The 14,799-nt window shown below is 36.0% G+C and overlaps 1 protein-coding gene across 9 annotated transcripts in view; it reads right to left on the bottom strand.

The window, feature by feature from the left end:
* Nucleotides 1–14,799, bottom strand: part of ROBO2 (roundabout guidance receptor 2) — a 652,403-nt gene that overhangs the window by 43,191 nt on the left and 594,413 nt on the right. For all 9 annotated transcript variants that reach the window (XM_061430013.1, XM_061430088.1, XM_061430401.1 and 6 more), the window contains 3 exons: nucleotides 12,276–12,318; nucleotides 10,713–10,840; nucleotides 4,958–5,239 (listed from right to left, as the gene is read on the bottom strand). In XM_061430013.1, the coding sequence (XP_061285997.1) occupies nucleotides 4,958–5,239; nucleotides 10,713–10,840; nucleotides 12,276–12,318 (453 nt within the window). The remainder of the gene's footprint in view (nucleotides 1–4,957; nucleotides 5,240–10,712; nucleotides 10,841–12,275; nucleotides 12,319–14,799) is intronic.

Genomic DNA, 14,799 nt, shown 5'->3' with positions numbered 1-14,799 from the left:
TAACATATTTTAAAATACCAAATATGGGGAAAATTAATGGAAATACAGTAATCAACTTCAGTATTATTGTAATACAAATGAATTCATGCACAAAATATGAGCAGAAAGTAACTTGGCAGCATATGAGCCATATCTGGGATTACCAGAGTTTACCAGATTACCAAATGAAAACAAAGTTTTTCATTTGTTCAATGAAGTACTTTTTACTGCTCCAAATTAAGTACATCAAGTTTCTTCCTAAATGGACCACAGCTGGATGCAGAAATGTGTACTGCTTGAGCAAAAGATACTTTAGGGGAATGTAGGTAACTTCTGTCATTCCTATGGCAGTCAATGGCTATATTAAAAAAAAAATGGTATTGACCCCTTGAACTATATCTTTCTGGAACTAAAAGTTATGAGTATCAAATATTCATAGCAGGACTACCTAACAAGAGAGATATCACTAGAAATTTGCCTCAACTCCATTCTTCTATCAAGTAACCAGCATCAGCCAATTCAGAAAATTATGGAATTTAAAATAACTTTGAATGCCAGAAAGTGATGAAACTGTAAACTAGATATATACCCTATTGCTAAATATGAAATTGTATCTGTTTTCTAGGTCATGTGCACATATACACACACAGAAAAGAGCATCTCTGAAAACTAAGTGCTTCCACCCTTCCTTTCACTTTTTATCTTTGGCAGAAAAAGTATTAAGAGAAAGGAGAGCAGGTAACTTCTAGTTTGAGAAGAAGAGTTGAATCTCTGGGCTTGAAACCAGTTTCTCATTTACTTGATAAGTTACTCAATAGTTATCACCTCAATTTCCACACATGTACAAAAGATATAAAGTGACTACTTGTTTGGGTTATTTTGAGTATTATAAGAGATAACACATATAAAGGGTTCACAATGTACAGAATGTTCAATAAATGGCAGTCACTACCACTCTCTTCCATCTCCTCCAGCTCAGTACAAACTCAAGTCTGCCTGTTTACAAAGCCATTCCACACCTCCAGCCCCATTGAGGATACTAGAAATAGTCTGATGCTTAGGATAAAAATAATCAACCTGATTGATTAAAGTTTGTAATTTTTGTGTTTAAGGTAGGTGAGCCTTAATCCTTTGCCTCCTTGTTATTTGGTGGATAACCCACCAAAGTCATAAGCAAAGATTGTACCTTTCTTGGTATTTTCAGAACTATGTCTCACTACTTAGAAGAACAGGGTGGGCATGTGTTCTTGGTAGTTTTTGCCTGTGTACCTCTTATTCCTTATATATGTACATGTGGACCTTTTTTTTTTTTTTCACTTTTTTAGCACTTTTAGAACTGTCATATGATCTCCACCACACCTGAGTGACACAAATAGGAAAGTTTTTACATCTCCATTTTATAGATGGGAAAAGAGAGGTTCTTTCTACATTTGTGCATATTCGCATAGTAAGAGAACAAACAATTTAGAATGCAGCAGCTTTAGTGGAAATTACAATTTCTACAGCTCTGAACCCAGCTCTGTTGAAATTCTTCTCCAAGGTCAAGAAAGCCATTGCCACCTCTTACTGACAACTGACTTAAAAATGTGCTGGGGAAGCAGAGCTGATTCACAGAGGGAATTTGTGAGGCTCTCCATCCAATGTCCACTTCCCCCTCTTTGGGGGAAATTTCTGCTTTCTCATTGTGGGTACTTTTGGTAAGACTATCGATCAGCATGCTTTGTCTTCTCTAGAAAGAGGTAAGAGGTGGGCGCTGAGCATAATAGTGCCATATGATACAAGCTAGGGAAATTAAATTCTCTGAGATCCACATCTTGAGCTAAGTGAACCCAGTTTGTTGCTGTTACTTGCAACCTAAGATCCCCAAGCATTTTAAGGTGAGAACTGTCTGCATTATGTATTTAGTCATCACATATTTTGATGACTTGCAGACATATTTGACCTGTTTCTCTTCAAGTGAAAATGTAAATATCTGAATTTACATTTATTTATGCTGAACGAATGGTTTCTATGTAAAGAAAATTTGAAAACAGCTTATTTTCAAATTAAATTTAGTCTTTTAAAAATACTAGTATGTAAAATTATTTAGTTATTACTACTGATGCTTGGAGAAGGAAATGGCAACCCACTCCAGTAATCTTGCCTGGAGAATCCCAGGGACTGAGGAGCCTGGCAGGTTACAGTCTATGGGGTTGCAAGAGTCGGACACGACTGAGTGACTAAGCACACACGCACTACTGCTGCTGCTAAGTCGCTTCAGTCGTGTCCGACTGTTTGCGACCCCATGGACTGTAGCCTGTCAGGCTCCTCAGTCCATGGGATTCTCCAGGCAAGAATATTGGAGTGGGTGGCCATTTTCCTCCTCCAGTGGAATCTTTCAGACCCAGGGATTAAACCTGTGTTTCCTGAAGCTCCTGCACTGCAGGCATATTCTTTACTGCTGAGCCACTGGGGAAGCCCTATTACTATTGATATTGTGCTATATATTCGTGCATATATATAAAATTATGATTACAGAGATTATTTTGAAAAAAATTGAGTTTTATATTTTTAATGGTTGGTCTTTTTAAGAGGAGTGCTAAGAAATTATATACTGAATAAATTATTATATGAGTGCTTCAAAGGGTGAAAAATTCACTCAATTTAGGAATGTACAATTTTGTTTATTACCATGATTATTTTAAACTAGTTTCATCAACACTGTGCACAAATTAAGAAAATCTTATGATTCAATATCCATAGGGCAGTTTGATCTTAAATGTAAGCTTTAGAATACATATCAATGATTATAAGAATAAAAAGAACTCTAATGTTAAATTCAATTTGACTAAACTAAGAAGAGAACAATCATGTCAGTCTTGTCTCTTAAAGAAAGCTTTCTATCACCAATTTAAGTAATTTTGTATTCAAATGTAGATGAAGTAGATAATATAAATCTTAGTATATATAAATGTCACTCAAGAGATTAATGGATTCAAAAATGTAGTAAGCACTATTGTGAATCATATTCTGCTTAGAATTACTCAAAAGGTAACTTTTAAGACTCAATGGTAATCAACATATAAGAATATTTAATGATGGTTTCACAAAAGGTCTTTTACAATCCATGACTTATAGTATATAGACTTTTAAAATATATATATTGATTGAGACTTGGCATATTTTGAATGATATAAGCCTAGAATAAATTAATTTTTAAATTATTCAGTACAATTATAGGACTCATCATAAATAAATGACAGTACAAATGACATTTAAGGTTATTCAAAAAAATTCCTTTATATTACCAGGCCATTTAAATTTGTAACAGATGTTTAAAATTTTCTGGATTCTATAATATATCCAGTTCTACCAATAGGTAAGGAGAGCAAATGGCTCATTTTGGAGAGAAGAGGGAATATTAACATGTTCAGACTGAAAGGGTTCTATCTCTAAGGAAAGATCATTTAGTAAATGTTACCCTAATGATATAAAAGAGTTAACTATTTATGGCCTTGATATCTCATAACCTATGACATATCTCACTCAATACACTATAATCTTTCACTAAGTAACTGAGGTTAAAAAACTTCATAAAAACAAATAGACTATCAATAGTATAAAAAAAAGAAAATAAAGTCATGGTATCAATTAGAAATGAGCAGAGAAAGTCATCAGTCATACACAATGTAAAAATTAGAATGTCTACAAGGATCTCCTCATTTTAGAGATGAGGATCCTTGGGCCTAGAGATCTGATATTCATTATGATAGGTACATATTTCTTTCCAGTAAAATGTGTTTTTCCCTACATGTGCTATTTAATGCCTGCATTATGGATTGTTAGTTCAGCTAATGCATCTTGAATATATATTAAAATTTACAGCATAAGAAATTACCAACATAAAAGACTGGGTTTTTTTAAAAAAATTAAATGTAAAGAATAGTGTCCCACATTAACATTCCTGTTTAGCATGGTATCAGGATCTTACTCTAAATAATATCATCAATAGATAACACAATATTTTGGAAAACTTGTCCAAAAATAGGAAGTCACATCACCAGACTCTTAATATTATGAGCAATTTCCAAAATCATTTGCATTTTAGTTGAATATGGTGTCCATGCCATGGAGCTGATTTTCCTACGTGATCATTTTATTGCAAAGTTCTCTTGACTCTTAAGTAGGGTCTAAGGCAGATCAAACTCATCTGCCCCTTAACAATTAGTATTTAGTAAAATGGCACTATCTTTCAGTAAATACAACTTTGTACAATTCATACATAAAGGCTGGTGGTGAATTTTACCCTCCTCCACCCCCAAAACTTGATTCCATTAGGATAAACTCCTACTGTCATTTGAGAGATAAATGTCTGACAGTGAGTTGTGAGCCAGTACTTCTTCATGAGTGTTAGGAACACAGGTCATATGCTGGTGACAAACAAATATTTCTCCTTACTGTGATGAGACCAACCTGAGAGACTGCCACTCCTCTCTGAGCTGTTGTGAGAGCTGGTGGTGCTGAAATCCTGTGACTGGTTGTGTGGCATTCTATTAGACAATCCCTCAGCCAATCGGTAGTCAGGGATGTAAAGTAAGGCTAAGGGTTAAAGGGCAGAGGTCATAGTGGCATCATGTGATTAGTTCACAGCACAAGCCCATGCAGAACATGCAGTTAGCAATTCAGAAGCAGATGTCGTAGGACAGTGGAGGAATGTTTTGTCTGTCCTGCCTAATGGAGGTCGAGATGGATTACTGATCACTATTGAATAAAGAGCTAAAAGGATGAAACCAATTGGTGTTGCTGTGTGGTGATAGCAACAGTGGTGGTGGTGATGGTGGCGGGGACTGTGCAAGGTACTGAATACATGCCAGTATAGTTTTTTAGTTTAGGTAGTGAACCTGGTGATGAATTACTAAACCGAACAACAAATACTACTGTCTATCTCATGCAAAAATGATATGAAAATAACTCTTCTGGAAGTAAGAACTGGACTTACCATTGTTACCTTTGTTCTGATCAGGTAGAGAATAACCAAATCCCATCAGGTCTGTTTTTTGCTGAATTGAGCTTTTCCACTGTGGATCAGGCAGATCGACAGCCAATTCATGTATGCTATTGGAATGCAATATCTGTGTTGTGGCATATGGGGTAGCCTGTGTTATTTGGCTGGAACTATTGTAAGTGGTTTTGGTCGTGAAGTCAATGCTGCTATAAATGGCTCCATCTGAGAGCATCGTTGCCGTTTTATCCCCTTGGCCTGGAACCGGTGGCAGCACATCTGTGGTGAACATAGGGAAATGAAACAATTTAATGATGCACAGGAAGCCCAAAACTATCAGGACTGAAGATGAAAAATAAATGTGTCATGCCGCACGTTTGCATTTCAGCTGAGATGGGCTTCATGAGCCAATGAAGGGTAGATGATGTACAACCGTCGCCAAGCTATCAGCCTTGGTGACAGGCAGGCCTACCGGCCGTCCTTCACGTCTCACTGCTTAACACACCCTATCCCCCATTTTCTTCAACCATGAATGAGAAATTTAGTGTATTTCACTCCTGAAAAAATGCTTTCAGTTGTTCATTCTGGCTTAGAATCCATGAAATTGTTAGCTCTTTACAGAAGCAATGGCAAAAGTGAATCTACAAATCACGGATGAAAAGCATCTTTTTTCCACTTTATCCCAAGAGACATGGAAAATAACTGCTAAAATAGATGCAAAAGTTTCCAAAATTATACTCTCCAAACTATGAGGCACTTTTTACTCAAGTTTCTACTTGCTGTTTATCTGAGTTGATTTCACAGCTCCAGAAATGGAGTGTAACTGATGGTAGCAATTTTTTTCTCTTGGATAACAAAGGAAGATTTTCATGAATAAGTCATTTTCACAATACAGCAGGATTTAACTACAGAAGAAGCAATCTGGGTGATCACAGAGTTTAATTTATGCTACCAAATCTTAGAAGTAGAGAATTAAAGTTTCAAGTTGTAATACAGCAAGAGTAAAATTAAACTTCAGGAAAAACACTGAATATCAATCAGTCCATTTATCACTTTGGTGTGCTAAATTATCTTTACATGAAGTTTTTAAATTCAGAACTGCCACCTCTCTTCTAAGCATTTATTTTCCTTCTCAGAATGAAGATACTAGAATCTAAAAAAATACAAAAACAAACAAACAAAAAAACCCCCTACTAATACTATTTTTATTCATGTAGAGTTAAAAGTGAATATGTATTATGCTACTTAATAATCTATGTTCTGAAAGTCACATTTCACAGGACATGAGTTCAACAACCCTCTTCATTTCATTATGGAAAATTTTCAACTAGTTATAGTAATGTAATAATAAACCAAATGATCTCAGTAACAAAACCAGCTTATCATCACACGGAGAAGACTGAAGGAGTCAAAATATCCTAAAGCTTTTAGATTCTATGATATCTAACAGTACTTGAAATAAGGATTCTTGTAAAAATATTAATTTTGCTTTTGCATTTTACAAAAGCTAAAAATGATCTTCTTTAGCAACAGTAACAAGACATTTAAAGTGCATTTCATACACTATAATCACACACTGTAGGTTCTTTCTGAAGGTTCAGAAGTCTGAAATTCCAACCTGTTTTATAATTAAGTATATATGTAGTTTTAAAATAACTATTTTAAATAGTTAAACATGTTCATATTTATAATATTTCATCAAGTTGTATAAGTATGCACATTGTTTTCGGATTCAGAATTTTATAACTGTTTTCTTGCCCTTGTTTTTAGCTGTAAACTGATTAGAAAATTTGATGACAAAGATATATGTTTCATTCTAAAGCATCAGGTCAGTATGATTTTTATTCTCTGAGATGCTTGATATTTAATAATATATCAAAATTGTGAAAGTAGGTCGTTCACTCTAGGGAGGTTTTTTGAGTTTTGTTTCTGCCTCTTCTACCATGTCTTTCACTGATGAACTGGACAGATACCCTTCTTCAACACTGACCCCAACTTCCCAACATCTTGAATATGAGGTTCTCCAAAGCTTTGGATTTAGATTGTGAGCTACTGCCAGTTTTTGAAATGGTTGTGTGTTCACATGTTTTAAAATGGAAAAAAATATAGTATGAAAATCTAATCCTTCATATTCTATGCCAACTAAAGCTATGGTTCTAGAAATAGAATCTCTCTCAGCTGGATGAAATTAGTCTTCAATTCTAAGTGCTTCTATATTGATTTGGGGGCTGCATATTTCCTTCAAATGTTATTTGCTCACTCTTACATTTTCAAAAAATAAATTGAATTATGTCCCAACAATAAAATACTAGAGGCTTATACATGACTACTTGCATGTGGGGAATTATCCTATAACATCAGATGATTTGGAACTCTGGGCCGGTCTTCCTCCCAGGAGCCTGGACTCGAATAGATGCTGCCATCTTTAGACAGGGCTTTTTATTTTACATTCTACACAGTCCACATCTACCCCTTCTTGATACTTTAGGTTATCTCACTGGCATTTGTTAATGTTTGTGTCTGAAACTTATGAATTATAGAAACCCTTCTCTCTAGTCAGAATTACTCATGATTTCATTCTTCAGTTTTTCAGCACCCTAGTTACACATGCATTTATTTCTTTTTGCCTGGAGTAATTACTTCCATGAATGACTGTCTCCTTCACTATATCTTAAGTTACTTGAGGACAGAGTACCTGGGATTTATGTCTGTATTTCCATAATTCCTCATCTAGTATTTTGTAAAGAGTAAGTACTTACTGAATAATTAAAGGGCATTTTTATAGTTTGTATTGTCAAAATGAATACATGTGATTATTAGTAACTTGATTATTCAAAATAGTATTTTCATTACATTTAAAAATGCATTAGTAAACATTCTTAAAGGAAAAAATGTCAAAAACGTCAGTATCCATGGTTATTCCTCTAAGTGTACTCGGTAATACAATCATACATGTGAATCCTACCTTAAGAATTGCAGAGTGGTGTAAATAAAAGAATATAGGCTTTAAAATCTGTTAGATCTGGATTCTACACATAGATCTCAAATTATTCACCTTGATAAACCTTAGTTTCTTGACCTCTAAGCTAGAAATATGATTATCTATGTCTTACACTTATTACATTTATTGTGCAAAGGAAATGGAATTTGCGAAACATTCTTTTTAGTAAATGCTTAAAATTCTTATCACACTGAAAAGAGATACAGTTAACTCTGCAAAAACTTTGTCATGGCCTTGAGCGACCTGTGAAATATTTTCATGTCATGAAAATGAAGTGGAAATGGAAACAAAAAAACAAACCTTGAAAATCTTCATAAGTATCCTTTGGCTAAATTAGATTGAGACATTTTATAATGTTAATATAATCTGCTAGAAACTGAAAAAAAAAACACTTTCTCCATGTTTGTGCATTTATCTCTTGATATAAAGATAGAATGGTGTGTTATTCCAATACAAGAAAAAAGGCAGCTATTCCTTGATTGATAAAAGCTTTATGAACAGAATTTCGAAATCAGTGGGTAGGGCAGGGAGGAATGTTTTGATTTCATGATAAGACTATGCTTGGGCACAGAACTATCCAAAGTAAAGTGACACCTGTAATTGCAGGGCTCAGAATTCTGACACCTAGGGGAGGCAGCCACTTTCAGAGAGTCTGGGCAACTGAGAATCTAAATAGGGTGGACTGAATTACAGAGGGTAAGTAAGATGCTGAGTAGTCATACAACTTACAGGAGGGAGGTCCCCCTTTTTCGGTTGGTACTGACACGATGCAGAGTTGTGCAATATTAGTAACTTTATTATTTAAAATACCATTTTAAATATATCTAAACATGCATTGGTCTTACATTCATAAAGAGAAAAGGCCAATATCCATGACTGTATTCTAAGTCAATATGTTTACACACTCATACATGTGAAATCCACCACTGAGGTTTACAGTAAACCCAGAGTACTTAGCTTAGTCCTGGGTCTCCTACATTAGTTCTTCCTAGAAGAAGAAATCCTAGAAATCCTTCAGTGGATTCACACAAACTTTCTTAGATTACAGCACTATTCTCCTAATTAATCATCCAAAATTTTCACCCTATCTCCGTCCTCCACCCAGTAGCTAGATGGATGATTTAAAACAGCACTTGCATTCTAGAATTCTCCTCTTAAAGTCCATTAATGGCTTCTGATCATCCTCTAACAAAGTTTAAAGGCTTTATGTGGCTTAGAAAACCCTCTGTTACCTGTCCTTCTATATTTCTTAGCACTTTTTTGCCTTGCAATTGATACTCAAGTCATTAGGAAATTCATTCATTTCTTAAAGAGGTCAATGTTTCCCTTGCTTTCTGAATCATAAGACACAATAAATTTCTTCTCTACACACTTTCTACACACTTTTGATTTCCTACCATTCCTTCTTGTATCAGCCTAAATAATACTCCATCCATAGCACCTTCCTCCTCCCAGGAGACAGCTCTTTCATGTGGGGTACTGGCAAGGTACCAGTCCATTTGCTGTCTGCACAATCTTATGCCAATGGAAAACCCATGTATCAGCTGAACTAAACACTGGGGCCTGAAACTTTTCCAGTCTTTTCCAGTCCCATCTTTCTCTAAATCCATTGCTCTCCTAATGACTGGATGAAAAGGTGGAGAGGGGAAGGTGGTGATTTTCATAATAAGTCCAATTCTGTTTTCTTTATAAAGACCTATGGAGAGGATTCTAGTACCAAATTTTGAAGACTTTAGCATGTCAGCTACTTAGAATATTTTTGTTTTTTATTTGGGGTACAAATTATCAACTGTAGAATTACAGAAAAGCTGCCAACATGTTGTTATATTTATTTTAAGTGTCTACCTCTTATATGATATTTTTTACTGTCTGCCACAGTGCCAGGTCCACAGGATACACTCGATAAATATATACTGAATGATAATCAGAGAAGTAAAATGACTGGTTCTAAATCATAAGCCCTGTTTGGCTGTATAGTTCCTGATTTAGTAATCATGTACTGTGCTCACTCAGTCATGTTCAACTCTTTGCTCCTTTGTCCATGAAGTTTTCAAGGCAAGAACAATGGAGTGGGTTGCCATTTCCTTCTACAGGGGATCTTCCCAACCCAAGGACTGAACCCAAGTCTCTTGCATCTCCTGCACTGGCAGGCAGATTCTTTACCACTGTGCTACCTGGGAAACCCTTAATCATGTACTAATAGTATGAAGAACAAAATGCATTATGAATAGTTATCTTCTTGGTTAGTAATAACATCCTTGCTGCTCCTGCTGCTGCTAAGTCGCTTCAGTCGTGTCCGACTCTATGCGACCCCATAGACGGCAGCCCACTAGGCTCCCCTGTCCCTGGGATTCTCCAGGCAAGAACACTGGAGTGGGTTGCCATTTCCTTCTCCAACACATGAAAAGTGAAAAGTGAAAGTAAAGTCGCTCAGTCGTGTCCGACTCTTCGCGACCCCATGGACTGCAGCCTACCAGGCTCCTCCGTCCATGGGATTTTCCAGGCAAGAATACTGGAGTGGGGTGCCATTGCCTTCTCTGAATAACATCCTTAAAAGCTCAGTTTTACTCAAGGTAATAGATACCACAGCTTTATAATAAACTATTTAGCAAATGTACAGTACTATGAATAAATGCACTTCACTAAATTCACTTATGGAAGAAAATACTTTTTGGTATGCCTTTTTCAAAACATCCAGGAGAGACAAGAAAACAAATCACAAATGACAGAATTTTGAAAAAGACAACTTACCTCCACGCCCAAAGTTTGCAATCTCATTTGGGCCACTACTGCTATTGTTTACTGGCAAGCTTGTGGCTGGCCATGAGTCAGCAAGCCATGGATAACTGGGATCACCAGCATTTAGAAGACCTGGGCGGCTAAAACAGGAATTAAATAGGAATCAGTCCATGGAACTCCATGAGAGATTTGTATATCTGCCTCATAAACTACAGTGGATTAGAGAATTTAAGATTTTAATTCACTTTCAAATGAAAATCTGGAGGCTCTCAAGAATTAAGGAACTTTGGCAATTCACTAAGGCTCTGTATAGATCATCCCTGTCAATGGAAGCAGAAGAATCCTGCCTGGGATTCTGCTGACATCCAAATGAATTCAGTCATCTTCCCTGAAACTGGTAGGCAACTGGTAACATAGCAGCATCCTGAAACAAGATCTAATGATAAATTGGCACCTCAAGGGAACAATTGGTCAGAATGATTGCTTATTATCAGCCATTTCCAGGACTTTGGGCTATTGCTCCTTCAATTCCTGCAGCTCCCATATTTATCTGTCCCCTATAGGCTGTAACCCCTGTTATGAGCCCTCATGGTTGATTTAGAGGCAAGGAACTTAAGGGAAATAAATGAAGAGTATTTATACTGTTTCATCAATAGTACATTTTCAGGTTCTCTAAATTTAAAGTGTTAGGAGAATATGAAAGCATTTTAGGGTGATAAAAGATCCACTGTGGTCTGATCCAGTATGTGCATATCATCTATGAAGGAGAGTTCTTTTGCATCATATTCAACAAAGAATCCCTATCTTTAACGTAAAAGTGGGATTCTGATCCCTTTCCAGATTACCATACTTAAAAAGATATAGCAACATCTATAATCATCGTACTTTTTTTTTTTCCCCGATAGACCCTTGGTGATACAATCCTTAAGAGAAACATGTGTTTCTATGGAAACTGCAGAAGATCCAACTGCTTTCTAGCTACATCCACCAGCTCTCATTAGACCTAATCTCTTTTTGCTAAAATATTGATTAAATGGGAGATTGGAAGTTATTACCAGAGCCTAATTACAATCTCCATATCAGCAAAGGGAAAATAGATGAGGATATATGTGTTTGTGATCAGTTTTTATCAATTTCAATTGAGTATCCAAAGTTGTGGAATCCAGTCCTATCAATCTACAGCCTATTCATCATCTATGAATCATTTACTTTGTGATCGATTATATGTAATTGTTCACTCACAGCAATTTGGTGAGAACCAATAAGGAGCCTTAAACAACAGCAACTTCATTTGCTAATGTCTAATTAATGCAATAAACATCCTGCTAACAAATGAACACATTCCTTGTGATATTTACTACTAATTTCTTCAGGGGCATCTGGGAGATATGAAACATCTGGGCTTGATTCCTCTAAAGTGCACAACAGATAGATCATTAAACCTTGTTGTAAGCTGTTTAATTCCTTCTAGAATTCTCAGACTTATAAGTGATCATTTATTACAATAATTGCCTTTTACTATGTAGTTTCCTCAGTCCTGATTAAAAATAAAAATAAAAAATCTCCTTGGTATACCTTCCATTGCTCATTAGTCCTCCATCTCCTCTTTGAAATGTAACTGTAAAAAAAAAAAAAGAAAGAAACACACACAAGTAGTCAATATTAATTACAATTAACAACAACTACATATTGGCCCTTCGTTTAGAGCTGAAGCCCCTGGGAATTATAGCAAAATATAATTAACATAATTGCACAGATAGTAAGAAGCAGTGGTTTGGCCTAAAGCAAAGCCATCATTTGTTCCAACTTTAATAAGACATCTAAAAATTCTTCCAGTCAAACACACGGTTAAGTCAAAGGGGCAATTTTTATTTGTATGTCAGTTGGTACATATATGGTATTGAAAGATTGACATGCATTAACAAAGAATTATCACATTGTGAATTTTAATGCTAATATACAGGTGTCCTAATTAGAGGGCATAATGAAAACTGCACGTAACAGAAAGTGAAACAGGATAGTTCAAACAGGTAATATCCTAATAAAACCAGTGACAGGTACAGATTGATAACCTATTCTTCTCCATCACAGGTCCTTTTAGGGACACTGAGAAGCACTATGAGTTGAAATACTGTAATTACTGTATAATAGACATGAACTGTAGTGAATAGAGAATATATAATGTACTGAACGCTTTGCTTCATTTTCCAATCTTTACAAAAATGAGACTTTCAACTTATTGAATATATTCCTATTGTATGTAATGATTATACAACTTAAGTCCTTTTTAAAACTATGGAGCATATTAGCAACACCAACAAGCATCCAGTAAAGCCAGAGCTGGAGAACCCACTCCCTCTGGTTACTAGATTTCATTCTACAAACCTAACAACATGAAAGTGGGTGTCAAGGATTGGCAAAGAAGATAAATATCAGTTTGGGGCCATCATCTCTTACCTACAATCTTTGCAGCTAAGTTTGTTTGGAATTAAAATGCTTCAGATCTGAGATAGGTAATATGATGCACACTGCAGAGAGGGTCTGAGGCAGCAACTATATTCAAAATGATTAGTGTTGCAATGAGATGTGAATATTCACGATTAGTGGAACAAGGTCTATACATGACTTCATATTATTTGGGGTCAAATTTTGCCACTAAATTACTTAACTAGGAAATCATTGGGAAAAAATTGGTGTTTAGAAGTTTATGGACAGCACAATTCCAATTCTGACCAAAATTAATATGCATCAGCTAAACTAGTCCCTGGGGATGAAGGAAAAAATACCATTTCACAGCTGTGAATTCAACACATCCTATCTTTGGAAGACACTGATTATATTTACTATGATTACTTGGTGAGCAAAAGTGAAAATAAAATTTTATGAATTGATTCATATTTTTAATGAACTTGCTACTTAAAGTACGCACTTAATAAATACTTTCTCATTTGGATAATCTCATAATTCACCTGTTTCTTAAGTTTGAGCTAATAAGTATGATCACTTTTTAGATTTTATAAATTTCTAAATGTAGTTTCCCAGTCCCCTCCCTAAGGTTGTCTAAGAATATATCTATTCAGTTCAGGTCAGTTGCTCAGTCGTGTCTGACTCTTTGCAACCCCATGGACTGAAGCACACCAGGCTTCCCTGTCCATCACCAACTCCTGGACCTTACTCAAACTCATGTCCATAGATTCAGTGATATCATCCAACCATCTCATCCTCTGTCGTCCCCTTTTCCTCCCGCCTGCAATCTTTCCCAGCATTACAGTCTTTTCTAACCAGTCAGTGATTCCCATCAGGTGGCCAAAGTATTGGAGTTTCAGCTTCAGCATCAGTCCTTGCAATGAATATTCAGGACTGATTTCTTTTAGGATTGATTGGTTTGATCTCCATGTAGTCCAAGGGACTCTCAAGAGTCTTCTCCAACATCACATTTCAAAAGCATTAATTCTTCAGTGCTCAGCTTTCTTCACAGTCCAACTCTCACATCCATACATGACTACTGGAAAAATCATAGCATTGACTAGATGGACTTTGTTGGCAAAGTAATGTCTTCTTTTTAATATGCTATCTAGGTTGGTCATAGTTTTTCTTCCAAGGAGCAAGCGTTTTTTAATTTCATGGCTGCAGTCACCATCTGCAGTGATTTTGGAGCCCCAAAAAATAAAGTCTGCCCCGGTTTCCACTGTTTCCCCATCTATTTGCCATGAAGTGATGGGACAAGATGCCATGATCTAAGTTTTCTGAATGTTGAGTTTTAAGGCAACTTTTCACTCTCCTCTTTCACTTTCATCAAGAGGCTCTTTAGTTTTTCTTCACTTTCTGCCATAAAGGTGGTGTCATTTGCATATCTGAGGTTCTTGATATTTCTCCCAAAAACACTGATTACAGCTTGTGCTTCATCCAGCCCAGCATTTCTCATGATGTACTCTGCATATAAGTTAAATAAGCAGGGTGACAATATACAGCCTTGATATACTCCTTTCCCGATTTGGAACCAGTCTGTTGTCCCATGTCCAGTTCTAACTGTTGCTTCTTTTCCTGCATACAGATTTCTCAAGAGGCAGGTCAGGTGGTCTGGTATTCCCATCTCATT

Source organism: Bos javanicus, chromosome 1, assembly GCF_032452875.1.
Source record: "Bos javanicus breed banteng chromosome 1, ARS-OSU_banteng_1.0, whole genome shotgun sequence".
Taxonomy (NCBI): domain Eukaryota; kingdom Metazoa; phylum Chordata; class Mammalia; order Artiodactyla; family Bovidae; genus Bos; species Bos javanicus.
The sequence above is the reverse complement of the archived record's forward strand: the minus strand, read 5'-3'. Positions and strand labels throughout refer to the sequence as shown.